Source organism: Nerophis lumbriciformis, linkage group LG01, assembly GCF_033978685.3.
Source record: "Nerophis lumbriciformis linkage group LG01, RoL_Nlum_v2.1, whole genome shotgun sequence".
Classification (NCBI taxonomy): domain Eukaryota; kingdom Metazoa; phylum Chordata; class Actinopteri; order Syngnathiformes; family Syngnathidae; genus Nerophis; species Nerophis lumbriciformis.
The window spans coordinates 35,913,967-35,936,370 of record NC_084548.2 but is presented as its reverse complement, the minus strand read 5'-3'; the positions used below and the strand labels follow the sequence as shown (position 1 = coordinate 35,936,370).

At 39.8% G+C, this 22,404-nt stretch overlaps 1 protein-coding gene across 6 annotated transcripts in view; it reads left to right on the top strand.

The window, feature by feature from the left end:
• The window catches only part of LOC133619388 (cyclin-dependent kinase 17-like), an 89,887-nt gene extending 67,734 nt beyond the window's left edge, over positions 1–22,153 (top strand). For 2 of the 6 annotated variants that reach the window (XM_061980406.1, XM_061980397.2), the window contains 13 exons: positions 9,858–9,914; positions 10,007–10,121; positions 10,210–10,304; positions 10,394–10,456; positions 10,540–10,663; positions 11,670–11,790; positions 13,013–13,110; positions 15,714–15,819; positions 16,022–16,064; positions 16,159–16,249; positions 16,328–16,405; positions 17,135–17,221; positions 19,839–22,151. In XM_061980406.1, coding sequence (XP_061836390.1) covers positions 9,858–9,914; positions 10,007–10,121; positions 10,210–10,304; positions 10,394–10,456; positions 10,540–10,663; positions 11,670–11,790; positions 13,013–13,110; positions 15,714–15,819; positions 16,022–16,064; positions 16,159–16,249; positions 16,328–16,405; positions 17,135–17,221; positions 19,839–19,876 — 1,116 coding nt within the window. In that variant the 3' untranslated portion in view covers positions 19,877–22,151. Of the gene's footprint in view, positions 1–9,857; positions 9,915–10,006; positions 10,122–10,209; positions 10,305–10,393; positions 10,457–10,539; positions 10,664–11,669; positions 11,791–13,012; positions 13,111–15,713; positions 15,820–16,021; positions 16,065–16,158; positions 16,250–16,327; positions 16,406–17,099; positions 17,222–19,838 lie in introns of all 6 variants that reach the window. The other 4 variants (XM_061980370.1, XM_061980379.1, XM_061980414.1 and 1 more) reach the window with 4 other exon arrangements.
• The last annotated feature ends 251 nt before the right edge of the window (positions 22,154–22,404 follow it).

The window sequence follows — 22,404 nt, the reverse complement described above, 5'->3', positions numbered from 1 at the left end:
AACTGTAGTTACTGACAGTGGGTTTCTGAAGCCCATGTGGTGTTATCTTTTACACACTGATGTCGCCTGTTGATGCAGTACAGCCTGAGAGATCGAAGGTCACAGGCTTAGCTGCTTACGTGCAGTGATTTCTCCAGATTCTCTGAACTCTTTGATGATATTACGGACCGTAGATGGTGAAATCCCTAAATTCCTTGCAATAGCTGGTTGAGAAAGGTTTTTCTTAAACTGTTCAACAATTTGCTCACACATTTGTTGACAAAGTGGTGACCCTCGCCCCATCCTTGTTTGTGAATGACTGAGCATTTCATGGAATCTACTTTTATACCCAATCATGGCACCTACCTGTTCCCAATTTGCCTGTTCACCTGTGGGATGTTCCAAATAAGTGTTTGATGAGCATTCCTCAACTTTATCAGTGTTTATTGCCACCTTTCCCAACTTCTTTGTCACGTGTTGCTGGCATTAAATTCTAAAGTTAATGATTATTTGCAAAAAAAAAAAAATGTTTATCAGTTTGAACATCAAATATGTTGTCTTTGTAGCATATTCAACTGAATATGGGTTGAAACGGAATACAATGATTTGCAAATCATTGTATTCCGTTTACATTTACATCTAACACAATTTCCCAACTCATATGGAAACGGGGTTTGTACATAATGAAGAGGGCCGCAGGTTCAACAGCCCAAGGTCTCAGGGGCCAGACATCAAAATGTGGATATTTCCTTAGAAAGTGCCTCCGCAGGTTATATTCCATTGAGACTATCATCCATCCATTTTCTACCGCTTATTCCCTTTGGGGTCGCGGGGGGCGCTGGAGCCTATCTCAGCTACAATCGGGCGGAAGGCGGGGTAAACCCTGGACAAGTCGCCACCTCATCGCAGGGCCAACACAGATAGACAGACAACATTCACACTCACATTCACACACTAGGGCCAATTTAGTGTTGCCAATCAACTTATCCCCAGGTGCATGTCTTTGGAGGTGGGAGGAAGCCAGAGTACCCGGAGGGAACCCACGCAGTCACGGGGAGGACATGCAAACTCCACACAGAAAGATCCCGAGCCCGGGATTGAACCCAAGACTACTCAGGACCTTCGTATTGTGAGGCAGATGCACTAACCCCTCTGCCACCGTGAAGCCCATTGAGACTATGTTTACTTATTTACAAAGTAAACACATCAGCTTTCACACTGCACAGTCAAATTCAATATACCGCCCTCGCTACTCGTTTCCACCATGTGCAGCTGGACAGGTAGTTAACAGCATGAAGAAATAGAAGCTAAGTTTTGTTGATGATTGGTGTTCCGTCTTTTGAAGTATTTTTCTTCCTCAGTTTTATTTGTTGAGACGCCCTCCTTTATTTAGGTTTGTAAAATTGAAAATGTAAACATTGCATAAGTATAACATCCATTGTGTATTTTACATAAGGTCCATTGTGTATGTTCCATAAATTAAATAGAAGGTTTAGTGTTAATACACAGAGCAAACATTGCACACAAGGTTTAACACAATTAAACCTAAGGTGCAGCTATATCGCCCTATGCTGGTCAAATTCAGCGCTACGTGTAATTAACCAATTTTTATCGCCAGAGTTAAACAGCCATAAACAACACGACAGCGAATACAAAATACATCTCAAAGTGAGCAATTTCAATACGTTTGTTATCCAGTCACAGTTAAAAGTCCGATTTTCGCAATTTAGTTAGATTCTTTTAGGGTTCAATCAATCAACCAATCAAAGTTTATTTATATAGCCCTAAATCACGAGTGTCTCAAAGGGCTGCACAAGCAACAACGACATCCTCGGCTCAGATCCCACATCAGGGCAAGAAAAAACTCAACCCAATGGAATACAATGAGAAACCTTGGAAGGGACCGCAGTTGTGGGGTCCCCTCCTGGACAACCGGTGCAATGGACGTCGAGTGGATCTAGTTAATAGTGTGAGAGTCCAGTCCATAGTGGGGCCAGCAGGGGATCATCTTGAGTGGAGACAAGTCAGCAGCGCAGAGACGTGCCCAACTGATGCACAGATGAGTGGTCCACCCCGGGTCCCGACTTTGAACAGCTAGCGCAGCATCTGTGGTCACCTAATAACCTCCCCGCAGGAGAAGGGGGCAGAGCAGAAAAGAGACGGCAGATCAACTGGTCTAAAAGGGGGGTCTATTTAACGGCTAGTGTATACAAAGGAGTTTTAAGATGGGATTTAAATGCTTCTACTGAGGTAGCATATCTAACTGTTACCGGTAGGGCATTCCATAGTACTGGAGCCCGAATAGAAAATGTTTTATAGCCCACAGACTTTTTTTGGGCTCCGGGAATCACTAATAAGCCGGAGTTCTTTGAATGCAGCTTTCTGGCCGGGACATATGGTACAATACAATCAGCAAGATAGAATGGAGCTAGACCGTTTAGTATTCTATACTTAAGTAGTAAAACCTTAAAGTCGCATCTTATGTGCAAAGGAAGCCAGTGCAGGTGAGCCAGTATAGGCGTAATATGATCACACTTTCTTGTTCTTGTCAAAATTGTTCTCGATAGTGTCATCTTCTTCTACTCACCCACTGCTGCTTCATTGGGACACATATGCTTCGCTGTTGCCCCCTGCAGGGTGGTGGGTATACTGCATACATGAGCAACTTTGTTTTGAATAGTTTCATCAAGCCTAATTGGATGTTGTTTGGCGAGCCAAATTAAGAGCTTTGGCGTGCCGGAAGAAGCCCGCGGGCCGCCAGTTGAATAGGCCTGAGCTACAGTATCCATGCATGCTTATACACACACGTTTCAGTGTGTAAGTGTGTCGTCTTGTGTTTGAGCTACATTCGAAGTTGGCTTTTGCGCGTGCCTTTAAAGAGATCACATGCTTCATCAGCTAACTTGGTCACTGCAAACCCCTCCCCCATCACTGACACACACTTGCACAAATGCAAGCGTGTTCCAGTGTTGCCATGCCAGTCGTATCAGCATCAACGCGTGTCAAAATTGATCTTGACAAAGACTGACGGACAGATGCAGGGAAGTGACAGTGAGAGGGATAAACACTGGCAAGCCTGTGGGTATCACAGCTTCACATAGCTGAATCCATCTATTACTTATGACCTAAAAGGGGAACTGCACTTTTTTTGGATTTTGCCTGTCATTCACAATCCTTATGTGAGATAAGCACACACATGTTTTTCTTCTTTTTTTATGCACTCTGACTGGTAAATAAACGCTAACAAATGTCAGCTAACAATGGAGGTAATGGTTTTCGCTTTGGTCCGCCTATAAAGTTCTCAAAAAAAAAAAATCTGAAAACCTCCAACATTTTACTGTATATGCATGCTGTAAGTATATATGTCATGTAGTAACAGGCACTTTCACAATAACATGTGTTATTTACATTTCGTCATTTTAAGCATGTATATTTATATATATATATATATATATATATATATATATATATATATATATATATATATATATATATATATGTATGTATGTATGTATGTATGTATGTATGTATGTATGTATGTATGTATGTGAAAAAATCACAAGACTACTTCATCTCTACAGGCCTGTTTCATGAGGGGTTCCCTCAATCATCAGGAGATTCTCCTGAAACAGGCCTGCAGAGATTAAGTAGTCTTGGGATTTTTTCCCATACATACATATATTGCGCTCTACCACGGTATCGAGCACTTTATATATATATATATATATATATATATATATATATATATATATATATATATATATATATATATATATATATATATATATAAATATGTATATATATATATATAAATATGTATATATATATATATATGTATGTGTATATATATTTATATATATATGTATATGTATATGTATGTGTGTGTATATATATATATATATATATATATATATATATATATATATATATATATATATATACAGGTAAAAGCCAGTAAATTAGAATATTTTGAAAAACTTGATTTATTTCAGTAATTGCATTCAAAAGGTGTAACTTGTACATTATATTTATTCATTGCACACAGACTGATGCATTCAAATGTTTATTTCATTTAATTTTGATGATTTGAAGTGGCAACAAATGAAAATCCAAAATTCCGTGTGTCACAAAATTAGAATATTACTTAAGGCTAATACAAAAAAGGGATTTTTAGAAATGTTGGCCAACTGAAAAGTATGAAAATGAAAAATATGAGCATGTACAATACTCAATACTTGGTTGGAGCTCCTTTTGCCTCAATTACTGCGTTAAAGCGGCGTGGCATGGAGTCGATGAGTTTCTGGCACTGCTCAGGTGTTATGAGAGCCCAGGTTGCTCTGATAGTGGCCTTCAACTCTTCTGCGTTTTTGGGTCTGGCATTCTGCATCTTCCTTTTCACAATACCCCACAGATTTTCTATGGGGCTAAGGTCAGGGGAGTTGGCGGGCCAATTTAGAACAGAAATACCATGGTCCGTAAACCAGGCACGGGTAGATTTTGCGCTGTGTGCAGGCGCCAAGTCCTGTTGGAACTTGAAATCTCCATCTCCATAGAGCAGGTCAGCAGCAGGAAGCATGAAGTGCTCTAAAACTTGCTGGTAGACGGCTGCATTGGCCCTGGATCTCAGGAAACAGAGTGGACCGACACCAGCAGATGACATGGCACCCCAAACCATCACTGATGGTGGAAACTTTACACTAGACTTCAGGCAACGTGGATCCTGTGCCTCTCCTGTCTTCCTCCAGACTCTGGGACCTCGATTTCCAAAGGAAATGCAAAATTTGCATGGTTGGGTGATGGTTTGGGGTGCCATGTCATCTGCTGGTGTCGGTCCACTCTGTTTCCTGAGATCCAGGGTCAACGCAGCCGTCTACCAGCAAGTTTTAGAGCACTTCATGCTTCCTGCTGCTGACCTGCTCTATGGAGATGGAGATTTCAAGTTCCAACAGGACTTGGCGCCTGCACACAGCGCAAAATCTACCCGTGCCTGGTTTACGGACCATGGTATTTCTGTTCTAAATTGGCCCGCCAACTCCCCTGACCTTAGCCCCATAGAAAATCTGTGGGGTATTGTGAAAAGGAAGATGCAGAATGCCAGACCCAAAAACGCAGAAGAGTTGAAGGCCACTATCAGAGCAACCTGGGCTCTCATAACACCTGAGCAGTGCCAGAAACTCATCGACTCCATGCCACGCCGCATTAACGCAGTAATTGAGGCAAAAGGAGCTCCAACCAAGTATTGAGTACTGTACATGCTCATATTTTTCATTTTCATACTTTTCAGTTGGCCAACATTTCTAAAAATCCCTTTTTTGTATTAGCCTTAAGTAATATTCTAATTTTGTGACACACGGAATTTTGGATTTTCATTTGTTGCCACTTCAAATCATCAAAATTAAATGAAATAAACATTTGAATGCATCAGTCTGTGTGCAATGAATAAATATAATGTACAAGTTACACCTTTTGAATGCAATTACTGAAATAAATCAAGTTTTTCAAAATATTCTAATTTACTGGCTTTTACCTGTATATAAGAAGGATGAGGTGCAAGTTTTAGAAGCTGAGTAAAAGTCAGCAAGTCGTCCTCTCAGTAAATGATAAATTCATGAATTCAGCTGTAAATAACAATATATAAATAATAAATGTCAGCATTTATCTCAAGCCGACAACAGGCTTTACCATTAGCTTGTGGCTTGGGACGGAATAGTTCGGTTGGTAGAGTGGCCGTGCCAGCAACTTCAGGGTTCCAGGTTAGATATCCGCTTTCGCCATCCTAGTCACTGCCGTTGTGTCCTTGAGCAAGACACTTTACCCACCTGCTCCCAGTGCCACCCACACTGGTTTAAATGTAACTTAGATATTGGGTTTCACTATGTAAAAGGGCTTTGAGTCACTAGAGAAAAGTGCTATATAAATATAATTCACTTCACTTCACTTGTTAGCATTAGCATTCTGTTTACTCGGATCGATGTTAGCAACTACACAAATGGAGTGTCACAGAAATTGTTCATGTTTGATGTATTTTACCTTTGTTCCGCTTGTTTACTGCCTCCTTTATTTCACATTTCTCCAACGAAATTTCAGAGTAGTAAGCAGCTGTAGTCTTTGCTTCGAGTCCGGCTTCATATGCCTCTGTAAATACGTTTAAAAGAGTCTGTCCACTTCTCGTAGTTTTGCGTAACGAAATGAATTTCGTAAAAAAAAAAAATATATATATATATATATATAAACAACATTAAACTGCATATAGTTTAAAGACATACGGCTGAGTAAAAACTCTGCAAGATAGTTCCACTGATCAGCGTACTTCAGCACAGATGCCCCACAGATATTTCTGCAAGTCGAAAGTTCCTTTCGTTATTCTTTCTCTCCTGAAGAACTTAATCTAGCTGGGTACTTTTTGGTCGAAACACAGGAGGAACTTTATTTTCCTGCGTGAATGGGAAAGTTCCTGTAAAAGTTCCTGCGGTGGAAAAGGGCATAACATTTAAAAATAATAATTACACCACCTCTGTATACAGATACAAATCTTCAAATTTTAATTGAAAAAGCTTGTTGTTTTTGTCATAGTGGCCTCCCACAAGGGATGCAACAATTACCCGGTTTTGCTATTTATTAACCGTCTTTAAAAGGTCACGTTTGTTTAATCTCAAAGGCTCTACTACACCTTGTGTTTTAGTCTTCTTCACTCGCTTTAAACGGACATTATGCTGGTACGTTATTTTCCGCATAACTTGCATTGAACGAAAACAAAGTTACCCCAGCAATGCACATGCTTTTATCGCATTTATCGAGAGACAAGCTAGTATGCTACATTAGCTTAAAAATGGCAGCAGAACAAGGCAGCAAACTGTACACACGCCCCACAAAAAAGCTGAAGTCGGCAACATGGGAATATTTCGGGTATTTAAAAATGACCAGGGAGTCATTGAAGACGATGGCTCACCCATTTGCAAAACCTACCAAAAGATAGTTACGGCAAATATGGTACAGTTTTACACATCAAAGTAAAGGAGAGGCATAATAACTGAGTTAAATTATGTTACTGGCCAGTTACTTAATAAAGAAATTAGTTAGTAGGGAGTTAAATATAAGCGTGTCACTTACAAACGGTAGTTTAGCGTTGAGTCAGTACAATGTAAACAAACAGCAACAGGAACTCCTGTCAAAGTTTTCATTCAGTCACCTTTTAACATTAGAGATTGCTTCTTCTGGTCTGTGTTGAATAAACTATAGGCATTGAAAATTAATATAGCCAGAATAACATAATAATAATAATATTAGAATAACAGCACTATACCAAAGGATCTAATTAGGTGCATTCCAGTTATTATCAAAACAGCATAACATAGATTATTAAAAATGAAGAAATAGGCTTGAATGACATTTGATGACAATGACACTTGAGTTTATTTTCCACATAAGTAAGGTTTTCCCCTTAAGTATCAATAAAGTTAATCTTAGTATGTATATTAATAATACAATTAGCAGGTAAAGTATTTATTAGCAATAATACTGTTGTTAGTATTTATTATTTTGTACTGGTATTATGTTATTTGATTACTGATAATTGCGACAATGATAAAGAACAAAAAATCTCTGAAAAATGTTTTTGTTGTGGAATTAATGAATACATTATAATCATGATAATTTTGAAATCAAAAGGGACAAGCAGTAGAAAATGGATGGATGGATGATTATTACTCAGTCTGCGGGCTATAGAGCGTTTTCTATTCGGGCTCCAGTACTATGGAATGCCCTCGCGGTAACAATTAGAGATGCTACCTCAGTAGAAGCATTTAAGTCCCATCTTAAAACTCATTTGTATACTCTAGCCTTTAAATAGCCCCCCTGTTAGACCAGTTGATCTGCCGTTTCTTTTCTTTTCTCCTCTGCTCCCCTTTTCCTTGAGGGGGGGGGGCACAGGTCCGGTGGCCATGGATGAAGTGCTGGCTGTCCAGAGTCAGGACCCGGGGTGGACCGCTCGCCTGTGCATCGGCTGGGAACATCTCTGCGCTGCTGACCCGTCTCCGCTCGGGATGGTGTCCTGCTGGCCCCACTATGGACTGGACTCTTACTATTATATTGGATCCACTATGGACTGGACTCTCACAATATTATGTCAGACCTACTCGACATCCATTGCTTTCGGTCTCCCCTAGAGGGGGGGGGTTACCCACATATGCGGTCCTCTCCAAGGTTTCTCATAGTCATTCACATCGACGTCCCACTGGGGTGAGTTTTTCCTTGCCCTTATGTGGGCTTTGTACCGAGGATGTCGTTGTGGCTTGTGCAGCCCTTTGAGACACTTGTGATTTAGGGCTATATAAATAAAGATTGATTGATTGATTGATTGATGATATTTGTACAGTCAAAGTCTATAATAGTTGCTTACATCAGCTTACCATCAAAATAGTGCCTCCTCTTTTTGTATCTTGAAATGTGCTAGCTTATGTGAAAGTGCGAGAGGCCAGCAACACACTGTGAGTGTACCAGAGACTGAGCTGATGTTTTGGCACAGACACGCATAATGGGTGTCTGCTGATTCAAACCCCTGCAGTGTAAATGTCACCATCAGTGGTATGGGTGCAAAGAAGAATTGCAATATTTAAAATGTAGTTGCGTAAAGATAGTGGTTGACCTACCTTTATTTACAATAAGACATTTGCCGTTGTAATAACTTTTTTAAATGTAAAAACTGGTCTACCTCATCAGAAGATGTTGTTTGCAAACAGAACTAAGAAGAAACACTTTCTGTTTAATAATTCTGGAAGCTATAACCATTTTTTTCTAAAACTTGACCGACAAAATTATAATATATTTACCTTGAGCATCACAGGGTTACCTTCAACGTTCCCTCTTAGGTGCGCGCTTGCGCAATTGCGCACTGCTCAAGTGTCCTCTGCGCACAGCAAATATATGCCGCGCACCAAATCAAACCCATCTGAATTCTAAACAAAAAAAACACATTTATTCTGTGTAATTCTGCAATGCAACTCTGAGTGACAGTGACAACAAGCGGTCCTAACGGTGTTCGTCAACACCGTTCAATTGAACACCGTTCAATTATTGTAACGTCTATCGAGATGCTTCGAGGACAGGAATTATATCGATCACTTTATTGAACAAAACTGTTTATATTCGGCCATAACCAGACCAAAAACATGAGTAAAACACTTCTATCTCGAAAAACTAGTCATTTTCTGCCGTACAAACCAGGCCAAAACTAACTTGTCATCTGTCACCAACACGCATACCACTAAGCCACTGGTGCGTTTATGGCCACACAAAAAGTCGGACAACTCAAACACCACACAAAGTTACACTATGACTCCTCAGTCATACGTGTGCTTATTCTACTGTCATTTATTATTAATGTTAATTTATTGATATTAATCATGGAATGCTGTTACTAGAGAAAGTTACAGGAATGCACACTTCATCCTATGCTTACATTTCATTGTGCAACATGAGGATGTTTAAGGGGAACTAAATGTGATCTCTGAAAGGGGTATAAATGATTTCCAAAGCAGGACCCCCACCCAGACATATTGTACATCACTAATCCATAGCTTATGAAAAACAAGATTTCTTTTATTTTCATTACAAGTGGGCCAAATCACTAATATTACAAAATAATCTCATGAAAATGACTCCTCTCATTTGAGTGTTATTATAAAAGATTGGTTTGAGACAGGTGTGATACTGGTCTTGCCAGGTGTGATGTTGCTCACATGTGCTCCACTGAATACTCAGGGAGTTTTTGTGTTTGCTCAGACACATGAACAATTAGAGGGAACATTGGTTACCTTTGTTTTCTAGCCATATTGACATGGCACAGTGCTGTTACTCATTCATTCTGTCTTTCTTTTTAGTCTGAAATTGGTTTTGGGAAGCTCGAGACCTACATCAAACTGGACAAATTAGGAGAGGTGAGATGATTTGAGAATATTGCCCAAAATAGCCTGTAAAGTACTGTACATACAGTAGACCTTTTTGATATCAAATGTACTTTTCTTGCCAGGGAACATATGCTACAGTTTTTAAGGGGAGAAGCAAGCTAACAGACAACTTGGTGGCTTTAAAAGAGATCCGACTGGAGCACGAAGAGGGAGCGCCGTGCACAGCTATCAGAGAAGGTTTAATGCTATTGTCAGCGCGATTGCTTTAACAGCTGAGTTTGCTGTTTGGGTTTGACTGACGCTCTCTCTTGTCTCTGTCTTGTAGTGTCTCTATTGAAAGACTTGAAGCACGCCAATATTGTCACTCTCCATGACATTATCCACACTGACAAGTGCCTGACACTTGTGTTTGAATACCTGGTGAGTGCCCGTGACTGTATATGCATATAGTGCTATACTAATAGAACACTAAGCTAAATATTAACATTCAATTATGTTTGTGCCATCAGGAGAAAGATCTGAAGCAGTACATGGATGACTGTGGGAGCATAATGAGTGTACAAAATGTCAAGGTAAGCCATGCTAATTAATGTGATTAGAGATGTGAAGCGCTCCGAAGTTGAATGGGATCATATTCTTACTATGTCCTCGACAGATCTTTTTATTTCAGCTGTTACGAGGTTTGGCTTACTGCCACCGAAGAAAGGTCCTTCACAGGGATCTCAAACCTCAGAACCTACTCATCAACGAGAAGGGAGAGCTGAAACTGGCAGACTTTGGTACAGCCATGCTTTAATTCAATATGTTTTTTGATTACTTACCGTATTTTCCGGACTATAAGGCGCACTTAAAATATATTTTTTTTCCTCAAAACTCGACTGTGCGCCTTATAACCCGGTATCTATCTATCCATCCATCCATCCATTTTTCTACCGCTTGTCCCTTTTGGGGTCGCGGGGGGTGCTGGAGCCTATCTCAGCTGCATTCGGGCAGAAGGCGGGCTACACCCTGGACAAGTCACCACCTCATCGCAGGGCCAACACAGATAGACAGACAACATTCACACTCACATTCACACACTAGGGCCAATTTAGTGTTGCCAATCAACCTATCCCCAGGTGCATGTTTTTGGAGGTGTGAGGAAACCGCAGTCAATAATTTTATTTTTCTGCAAAATAATGGTTAATTTTCCTAGTTGATGGTTGCATAATTTTACAATGCACAGTTCTATTGGGTTTGAGTTTGTTGTATTTGTCGCTGGCTGATGTAGTTTTACTTACTCAGCTGATTTTTTTTTTAAATTAAAAATGTTTTACATGTACAATTTAATCAATGCTTGCACACAGCCCCCCTCCCCCAACACCACATTTTTTAACATGTACTGGTATTATGCCTTTTAAGAAGAAAAACAAACTTGTAGATAAGAAATAGTAATGGAAATGAAAACAGTACAATTACATGTAGCACTATTAACTACAGTAGTTTAATGAAGTAATGTAATAATAATGTACAGCATTTACCTGGGAGAGTGGACTTTTACCCTATGTCCTCCCAGCTGATGCAGATATTATTTTAACGTCCTTTGCTGGAGTTATCGACTCAATCTGCTTTAGGATGGTGCAGACTAGCAGTGCTACGCTCAAACCAAGTTAGCTACACGCTCAGTCATGTTTTTGTTGATTTCTGTTGACAGTATTTTAGCGTATTAAAGATTTGTCATAGGTTGTTAACTACTGTAATTCAATATATTTGCTATTGTGTGCTTGCTTTCCTTCTTTAACTAAGGTTTGGCACGGGCCAAGTCCGTCCCCACAAAGACCTACTCCAATGAAGTAGTGACATTATGGTACCGACCTCCAGATGTGCTTCTGGGCTCCACTGAGTACTCTACGCCGATAGATATGTGGTGAGCAAAAACACATAAAAACTGGAATCGTAGGTTTTTGTTGTAAGTTTTTTTTTATAAATCTAAAATGTTTGTGACATTAAAGTACTTACTAGAAAATATTAGAAGTGAGTGGTTTGGATGCTCTTTAATTATGGAGGGTCAAATGGGACAAAATGTATTAAATAAATCAATCTTTAAATAATTAATAAACAAACAATTAATTCATTGTAATTGGTAGACATATGTCTTATTAAATGTGCCAATTAAGGTATTATAACGGAAATTTGAATTTAGTTATTTAAAAATATAATTAATTTTTTCAACATTTAAATTATTATTTAATCATTTAATTTTTCTTGCCGGCGGGGTGGCTCCGATAGTAGGGCGGCTGTCCAGGAGCTAGCCATCCTATCCACTGCTGTTGTGTCCTTGGGCAAGACACTTCACCCACCTTGCTTCCAGTGCTGCACACCCTTGTGTATGAATGTTTAGTGGTGGTTGGAGAGACCGTAAGATCAAATTGGCAGCCACGTTTCCGTCAGTTTACCCCAGGGCAGCTTTGGCTACAAATGTAGCTTAAATATTCTAGAAAAGCGCTATATAAATCTCCTCGTTAGCCACCATGTTTTGAAAGGCTTTCAAGCTTCAGACCAAAGCAATTATTTAGATTTGATGGCTGAGTTTGACGGATAAAATATTCATGAAGCGCTGACACACATGTTCATGAAATAATTAATTAAATTGTGAAATAATGAAGTCAATAATTAATAAAAATTATTAAATAATTAATTGATATTAAAATAATTGACTAAATGATTAAAAATAATTAAATGTACTTTAACATAAAAAAAGTAACACATTGAATAACACATTTATGTATTTAATATAAATTCTAGTTAACAAAACATTTCAATAATTATTTAAAGATGTATTTATTAAATGTTGTCCCATTTGACCTTTCATTATTTATAAAGTTGTCATTGAAATTGAGAAAATAATATATGTATTTGAAGGTACTTGGGAGAAGTCCCACTAAAGGGCCTCAGGTTGCAGCTGTATATTCCTTTGAGAGTTCTGTGCCCATCAATGTACAGTATATGACCTACTCTCAGGTTATGTAGCAATAAGGTGTTACATTGTGAATTAAAGTCAATAGAAACAGTGTACATTTTGCGCTATTCACACTTTAGTATGAATTAATGTGTGTATTACTCATTCTGCTAAATATTTGTCACTGCAGGGGTGTGGGCTGCATCTTTTATGAGATGATCACAGGCAGGCCTCTCTTTCCTGGATCCACTGTGGAGGATGAACTGCACCTCATATTCCGCATTCTCGGTGAGACAAGTAGTATTTCAGGCTGAAAATACTCATTTTTGTCACCCTATGGCCACATAAATACCTGATACAAATATTAATGAGTTTTGCTTTTTATTGTCAAACGTACAGTACAGGGCCTGATTTACTAAGATCTAAATATCTTGCGCTAAACAGCGTATGCAATCTATAAAATGGCGTGTACTATTAGTGGGCTTGTTGCGTGCGGTTGATTAATATTGCCTGTACAATTGTTGAAATGGGTGCAGACCGCCTTCTTTAAATGAGGATTTTGCGTGTACGATATGGAGCATCACCACGGAGACACTCTCATATACTGCACAGTCATGTTATGCTCTTTTACCTGTGGCGTTTTGCTATGTTTTCAAACAAGTAGGAGACATGTACCACTTTTTATGGGCATTTTAGAAGCAGTCCTGCTAGTGCATCTACAATGAAATCACTTTTTTATTTCTTTTTTACACGTTGAAGGCGCACTCATTGTAAGGAGGCTGCATTTTCTCCTCAAAACGCAAAAAAAATGCATACTTAAAGAATTGTTTTCATATAAAAATATTTTGATAATATATATTCTATGTGGGGAAAAAAGGACCGTCATTAAAAAAAACTAAAGGACATCTAAACGCATCAATTGAATTTGTTTTAATCAATCAATCAATCAATGTTTATTTATATAGCCCTAAATCACAAGTGTCTCAAAGGGCTGCACAAGCCACAACGACATCTTCGGTACAAAGCCCACATAAGGGCAAGGAAAAACTCACCCCAGTGGGACGTCGATGTGAATGACTATGAGAAACCTTGGAGAGGACCGCATATGTGGGTAACCCCCCCCCCCTCTAGGGGAGACCGAATGCAATGAATGTCGAGTGGGTCTGGCATAATATTGTGAGAGTCTAGTCCATAGTGGATCCAACATAATAGTAAGAGTCCAGTCCATAGTGGGGCCAGCAGGACACCATCCCGAGCGGAGACGGGTCAGCAGCGCAGAGATGTTCCCAGCCGATGCACAGGCGAGCGGTCCACCCCGGGTCCCGACTCTGGACAGCCAGCACTTCATCCATGGCCACCGGACCTGTGCCCCCGCCCTCCACAAGGAAGAGGGGAGCAGAGGAGAAAAGAAAAGAAACGTCAGATCAACTGGTCTAAAGGGGGGTCTATTTAAAGGCTAGAGTATACAAATGAGTTTTAAGATCGGACTTAAATGCTTCTACTGAGGTAGCATCTCTAATTGTTACCGGGAGGGCATTCCATAGTACTGGAGCCCGAATAGAAAACGCTCTATAGCCCGCAGACTTTTTTTGGGCTCTGGGAATCACTAATAAGCCGGAGTTCTTTGAATGCAGATTTCTTGCCGGGACATATGGTACAATACAATCGACAAGATAGGACGGAGCTAGACCGTGTAGTATTTTATATGTAAGTAGTAAAACCTTAAAGTCACATCTTAAGTGCACAGGAAGCCAGTGCAGGTGAGCCAGTATAGGCGTAATATGATCAAACTTTCTTGTTCTTGTCAAAAGTCTGGCAGCCGCATTTTGTACCAATTGTAATCTTTTAATGCTAGACATAGGGAGACCCGAAAATAATACGTTACAGTAGTCGAGACGAGACGTAACGAACGCATGAATAATGATCTCAGCGTCGCTAGTGGATAAAATAGAACGAATTTTAGCGATATTACGGAGATGAAAGAAGGCCGTTTTAGTAACACTCTTAATGTGTGATTCGAGAGAGAGTTGGGTCGAAGATAATACCCAGATTCTTTACTGATTCGCCTTGTGTAATTGTTTGGTTGTCAAATGTTAAGGTGGTATTATTAAATAAATGTCGGTGTTTAGCAGGACCGATAATCAGCCATTGAAGTCCTTTAGTAGCTATAAAATTATAAAATAATGTTGCTGAATAGACGATATGTCAATTAATTCTTATTTTTAACCGTCCAAAACATTGACACACACACGTTGGACGAAGGATTTTTTTCTGTCCATTCTTTGTTTGTGCAGCGTGAGCACTGATCCTGCAGCCGCGTGTGGAACTGTCAGTTTGCACGTCCTTCCGACGCATGCTAAATAAAACGCAAAATAGTGCAACACAAAACGGTGATGAGTGTTGATAAATTACATTGCACCTGCTTAATAATTATATTTGCATCTTCTCTCTATATGATTAGCATATATTTTGCATATTAGTGAAGTGGATTATATTTAATATAGCGCTTTTCTCTGGTGACTTAAAGCGCTTTACATAGTGAAACCCATTATCTACATCTTTAAGTTACATTTAAACCAGTGTAGATGGCACTAGGAGCAGGTGGGTAAAGTGTCTTGCCCAAGGACTACGATAGCGGGAGCGGGAATCGAACCTAAAACCCTCAAATTTCTGGCACAGACCCTTTAACACCCGAGCCACGCAAAATGGATTGCACTCCTTATATTGCTCACTTAACAGACGCAATCCACTTTGCACATGTTTAGTAGATCAGCTTCGTATGTGCTATCAGGTTTGCACGTGTTTTAGTACGCGCAAACTTTTAGTAAATTAGGCCCAGAGTGTATGTTTACCACCAAATGGCTAATAAACTAAACTGTCAATTCATCTAGGCACCCCGACAGAAGAAACTTGGCCTGGCATCACCACCAGTGAAGAGTTTAAAACCTACAATTTCCCTCGATACAACGCAGAGCCACTTGTTAACCACGCTCCCAGGTATATATTGTAATGTACACTTATTGTTGTCTTTGTAAAACCAAGATTGCTGATGCACTGTATCGTATTAGATTGTGCAGATGTCCATAATTAAGTTTCCAGTGAGTGTAGTTCCTACATTGTAGAGATTGCAGGAATGCTGCAGCGCTCAATTAAAATTTATCTCAGTGACCTCTCCCCTCTGTTCTTTGCTGACATTTAGGATAGACAACGATGGTCATGACTTGCTTTCACTCCTTCTGCAGGTAGTCAACATTACACCTTTCAAGTAAAAATTGATTTACAGTACCTACATATAAATACACTACTAATTGATTTCATGTCTCTTTGTGATTCTAGTTTGAGGCAAAAAAGAGAGTTTCCGCAGAGGATGCTCTCAGGCATGCATATTTTCGTACTCTGGGCGAGCAGGTTCAAACGCTGGCTGACAGTGAGTTAACTACTCCTAGAAATTCCCACTCGAACATGCGCACATTGCCATGTCTCACCTCCTGTCTTTTGTTTTCAGCTGCATCTATTTTCTCTATAAAAGGCATTCAGCTACAGAAAGACCCAGGGAAGAGATCTTCAGTCTACCCGGAGTCAAGTAAGTCTCTTAAGACGGGAAACTAGAAAAGAAAGACAAACAATGAGGACACCTGAGTGGGAATATGACAAGGATAGGCCTCCTTTCTCTTTTTCTCTTTCTTCCTTTCTGCTCTGTTATGTCTTACATGCTGCTGTGTGGTCATGGTCGTGCAGCGTGCTTTGTCCTAGTCTATCACTTTTATGTTTCCTTATGATATTATGAACAGCAATTGCTCAAACTAAATCTGATTGTTCTTGTTTTGCTTTAACTTGATGCCAAACATACAGCTTGGATCTGATCCAGACAAAACTTGTTTTAACATTGCAGTTTCTCGCAATGCATTTTAGACAAATCGGTAGAAATATGATTTGTTTGCATATGATGACAGAAATGTAATGATTTCATGATTTCAATTTAATGAAAAAGACATCAATGGAAGAATACGGGCCCCCTTTTTTAAAACAAAATTGCTTGATACCTCAAATACTTAAGCAGGAACATGCACACAAACAAACCAACAAATTCAGTGTCAGTGTGTGTTTGTGTATTTCTTTCTGCCTCTGCTGTCTTGTCCTTACAAACTGTCTTCTTCTTTTTCTCTGCACCCATTCACTCCTCTATTGCAATGTTCATCTTTTCCTAAATATTTTCTGTCTCCTTTGTGCTCCCTACTCCGCATACTTCTTTATTCCCGACCCCCAACTCTAAAAAGCGATGGCCCATAAACTAGGCTCTGCACCCTCGCAGTACTTCCAGAGAGAAGCGGCCAATCCCAGGCCACAGAGTCACAATCTCTCCTCAACTTCGACTGGCTGAGTGGTTGCTACCATTCTGGTAAATACGGTTTCTTTCACTCTGTCTGTATCCTTTTTTTTTCTATTTCGCTGTCACCTTGCCCCTTTCTTCTCTTCAGTTCAAATTCTGCTATCTATGTTATAATGCCGCTATGTTTATGTGTCTCCTGTTGGTTCAAGTCAAATAAGGCTTCACTTCTTGCATTCTCACCTGTTTAAAATCATATACATACTCTCATGTTCTCCTTACTATTGTCTTTCTCTTCCCTCAGCACCACTAGTTTTCCCTCACACTTCATGCCCTGCACCCACATGCCTCATCTCAACTTTCACTTACCCCATCCTCTTTTTCTAAGAGCAAACCTGCTACCAATCTTTCTGTCAGGGAAGAAAAGAGGGGAATATGAGGGAGAGTCATTTGATACTCTTTATTTGCAGTCTTCTCTAGGTTTCTCCACTGAGAGATGTAGTTTTTGTTGATCCTCTAGGTAAGGCCCTGAAGTGGTGTGTCTTTATTATTAGCATGAATGCTTTGGTTGCAGTGTTTGACTTAAACTGGTGAGTATGCAGTCATATCTAAAATATGTCAATACTCCTTGGTGTAACTCTTAAAAAAGGAGGAACATTGTGTTGCCTGTGCTATTATTTAATGTCTGATAAGTACACCACATTGTGGTGCTGTTATTAATCTCAAAGTTTGAACTGGTAAATTGGATTGTATTAACATTTTAAGAATCACCACAAAATTCGGTACAAACTCTAAGGAGTCTGATATGGTGTCAAACAGTACTAAAACTCTTGCGCATAAAAACCCACCCATTTGTGCGCGCGGACTTATTTTGTACCTGTACTGTGTGCGCGTTTGCATTGTCTTTTTGCTTGCTCGCGAACGCTGTTTGCAATGTGCCTTTTCTCACTCTTTTGGCTCTGACCGGAGACAGTCGGGTGCCAGACTTTTGATCGGTGCACCCAGAACATCCCATATCACCCCTGTTTTATCCACTCTTCATTGGCTTCCAGTCAAATTCTGCATTGAGTTTAAAATGTTAGTCCTGACATTCCGTGCGTTGCATGGTGGGGCCCCTCAGTACATCACTGATTTGTTATGCCCCTACTCTTCAGGGCACAGCCTCCGGTCTTCAGGCCAGCGTCTTCTAAAGATCCCGAAAACTCGTCTTAAAACCCGTGGGGACCTGGCATTCCAGGCTATAGCTCCCAGACTCTGGAACAATTTGCACCAGTCCCTCCGTTATCTTGACTGTGTTGAAACTTTTAAGAAACATTTGAAAACTTCTGTTTTTAGTAAAGCTTTTAGTTAATGCACCTTTTAACTATCATTTTTAATTCACTTTGTATCCTTTTTATGATGTTACCCCTGTTGTTTTAAATTGAGTTGTTGTTTTACTTTACCTATGTTTTATACAGCGCTTTGTGATTTTATCTGTGAAAAGCGCTTTATAAATAAAATGTACTTACTTTAAAGTGACTAATTAAAAAAGAGAGCAGTTTCTGGGCCGTGTCTTAAATACCCGCCCCCACTTGCCAAAAAGGAGGAACGTTGCATGAGAGGAGAGAAAGAAAGACACACTGTGAGTGCACACAGAGTCCATGCGCAAGCAAAAAGATGCCGCGTGCACAGAGAAGACGCGCAGGCAAAATGGCCCTTTTTACGCGCAAGGATTTTTGGCACTGCTTTGACTCCAAAGCATGGAGCTCGTCTGTAAAATTCGAGCAGCGTTGGCTGAAAAACATGGCTGCCATTTGAGCAAAACATCTTTGCAGGGGCACGTTTAAGACTTAAGTCATTGACCATTTGACAAATTAATTGAAAACTTTAAGGATATCTTCAGAATGCCTTCCAAAGCATTTTGAACGTAACCCATTGGAGGTGCCACAATTGGGGGGAAAAACACAAAGGCGTGACCTAATTTTTTACACAATAAAATGACACGTAATTTGGCTTTTGTAGTGTAGTGAAGTGAAGTGAATTATATTTGTATAGCGCTTTTCTCTCGTGACTCAAAGCGGTTTACATAGTGAAACCCAATATCTAAGTTGCATTTAAACCAGTGTGGGTGACACTGGGAGCAGGTGGGTAAAGTGTCTTGCCCAAGGACACAACGGCAGTGACGAGGATAGCGGAAGTGGGGATTGAACCTGGAACCCTCAAAATGCTGGCACGGCCACTCTACCAACTGAGCTATGCCGCCCTTTTGTAAATAAATTAAAATTATTATTATAATCATGATACAATAATTATATTAAAATAACCACTTTTTTTAATTATAAAGTTATTTGTATGTAAATTTCACATTTTCTACGTTTATTATTCCCAATATGACACAGTCTTATATAGTTTTATCACACATTGATTTAAAAAAAAAAAAAAAAGTTGACTGTCTTGTCTTGTTTGATATTTTTCCAACATTATTGCCAATCACCAAATTAAATTCCTGCAGCCAAATTTGACAGAGAACCTTCAAAAAGTTGGAGACAGCTCACATGAGGATATGCCTTGGGAATAAAAGACGTAATCACTGGTATAATGTTTACATGTCAAGCACGGTAATCAGTCATATAGTTTGTATTTCATGTCATGGCTTTCATGCAATAAAACCTGTGTTTTAGTTTGAGTGTTGTCTCTTTCTGTCTCTCAGCTCAGGGGAAGAGCAGGAGGCAGAGTGTGCTGTTTTAGTGTTGGCGGATGGTCCCAAAAGTGAGGGGCGTTGGTGACTTGTGGAGCAGGCCTGCCAGATATGTACCTTCACCGACCACTCCATACACACTGAAGGAGCGACACACTTTCACTTGAAGATTAAAAATCAACACACACGTACACATATAGAAACAAGAACAGAACAGGGATTGACTGATCCATACATACAGTACAAGAATAATTCTCTCCCCTGAAGACAGAAAAGGATGAACAAGAAATGTCTGAGACCCCAGAGGAGAAAAGTGGGAGAGTTCCAGATTCTCCTTGCTGCTATTACCGCTGCTGTCCAGAAGAGGGCAGTGTTGGCGTTATGTGCTGTTGGAACAGAGCTTAACCTAAACTTCCTCACTCTCTTATGTATCTTCCCTACTCTGTTGGACTGTTGCTGTACATAAAGAGACTGAGCTGTTTTATCGGCTCATGAAATGCCTCAGCCCGAACTCAAACTTGGAATATTGCACCTCATCAAGGCCCTTTATGATATGATCAGCAACACACACACACAATCTCTCTCTTTCGCCATGTCTCTAGTGTATACACACAAACACAACCACCTTTCTTTCACTTGACAATTAATTGTGTGTATCAGTGGAGTTTTAGCACCTTATTGGGGAAGCTGTCGATACTTTACCTCATCTGGCACAGTTGGGTTTAAAGTACACTTGAGTTATTAAGAATCTAAAATGGCATACCGAAAAAGAAACGAATCAGCTGAATTAGGACACTACAAATAGGGTCACTACAATCATGGACACTGTAAAGAACACTCCAGTGATGACAAAGAGGTTAAGAAAGTGTATAAGTCCTCACCTGCTTATCCTTAGATACCCCCTTGGCCTTGACACACAATTTATTGTGTGCGATATTACAGGCGTTGTTGTTCAACTGTTGTCTTTGCACCTAATTTTACCTCTTTGAATCACCAGTGATGATTCAACAGCCCTCAGCCCTCTCCAAGCCTATAGTTTCATGTGCATTGCCTATTTTTACACTTGATTTTATTCCTATTTGTATATAAGATACTGCTTTTTACATGTCAGAAGCAGTGGTAATTCCAAGAATGCTGTTCTCAGTCTTTGCTGTGCCCCCGCTGTAATAGTTGGCGACTGGCTGGGAACGTGTTGCACATTCCTTGACCTCAGGACTTAATTGCTCGTGTTGTTTTTTGGGTGCTGCAAAGTGGCGACTGAACCAGTGTGAAAACCCTGCTAGAGCCAAATACGGTGGCCTAAAGCTCCTTCGTTTGCATCAGACTTTTGTGTTCCTCGCTTTTTGTTATTTAGACGAGACTACCTGATGTCTCCTCTTGCCGTCTTCAAGCATGTTTGTGTTTTAAACATGTTTTCAGCGGGTATGTGAAATAGCTGGCAAAGAAACACCGCCAGATATGTTTGCGTGGCACGTGATCTAATGGTTTTCCCAACACACCCCATTGATAGAAATAGAAATATGATTGACAACAATGTGATGCGGTGCTTCGGGACCAGATGACAACTTGCAGTCATTTGTAGAAACAGGTCATTGAGTAGTTAGCGGAACTTGAAGTTCTCTGACACCCTGTCAAGCTGCCAGAAACCTCCAAGCACAGCTCTTTCACACACCAGTAAACCAACACGTCAACATGTACTGTATCAGTGAGATGGATTATGGGTATTGAATAGAGTTGCTCAGACCCTGACCTCGGATCACCTTTGACTTCGATTTGAATGAGATCCTTGCTCTCGGCCTGTCAGAACTACTCCTTTACCCAGTGAGTGGCAGTATGTAGCATGTACATAGATGATTGCTCACTTTGTGTAAATATAGAGAAGTGTATAGGTTTGATACAGCTATTCACATTCTGCCCTTTCTGTTTCTTTAATAAAAAGTCACAGCAATATTTCTGTAATCAATAAAAAGCCAAGGTAATAGGGTAACGAGGATTTATGTTATGTAGAGAGGTGACTGTGAATGATTAAACTGTGAGACTTGATGAAAGCGACAAGGTTGTTTTGTCTATGTTTTTGCTGTTTGACATGCAAATGTGTTAAGGAAGGGTTGCGAAGACAACCCAGAGATTATTTTGGGTGTCTTTTCCAAAAGCCATAATGGTAGTAATAAAGTGATGGCGGTCTGGTTGTGCAAAATGATTTACTCAAAGCAACGAAAGAGATGTGTACACCCAGTTAACAATAAAAGTTGTCATTAACGTTTGTCTTTGTACGTCTCTGTCTGACACTCATCAGTATATTTGTTCTCATTGCCATTATTCACGATCACAGATTAAGCCTCAATAAATAAAAATGTTCCGGTAACACTAATAAAAATGGCCACTGGCAGTTGTTCTCAATTATTTTATACATCCTCATGACATACAGTGTTCCCTAGATGGAGTTCACGACTACGTGAAGAGACCTTGAGGAGACATTCCTTTCAAAGTACTCATTATAAATCTCTTTTTTTAATCAAAAGGAAACAATTACTGATAGCTCTTATAAGATTAAATGTAGATCAGAATAATTACAAAT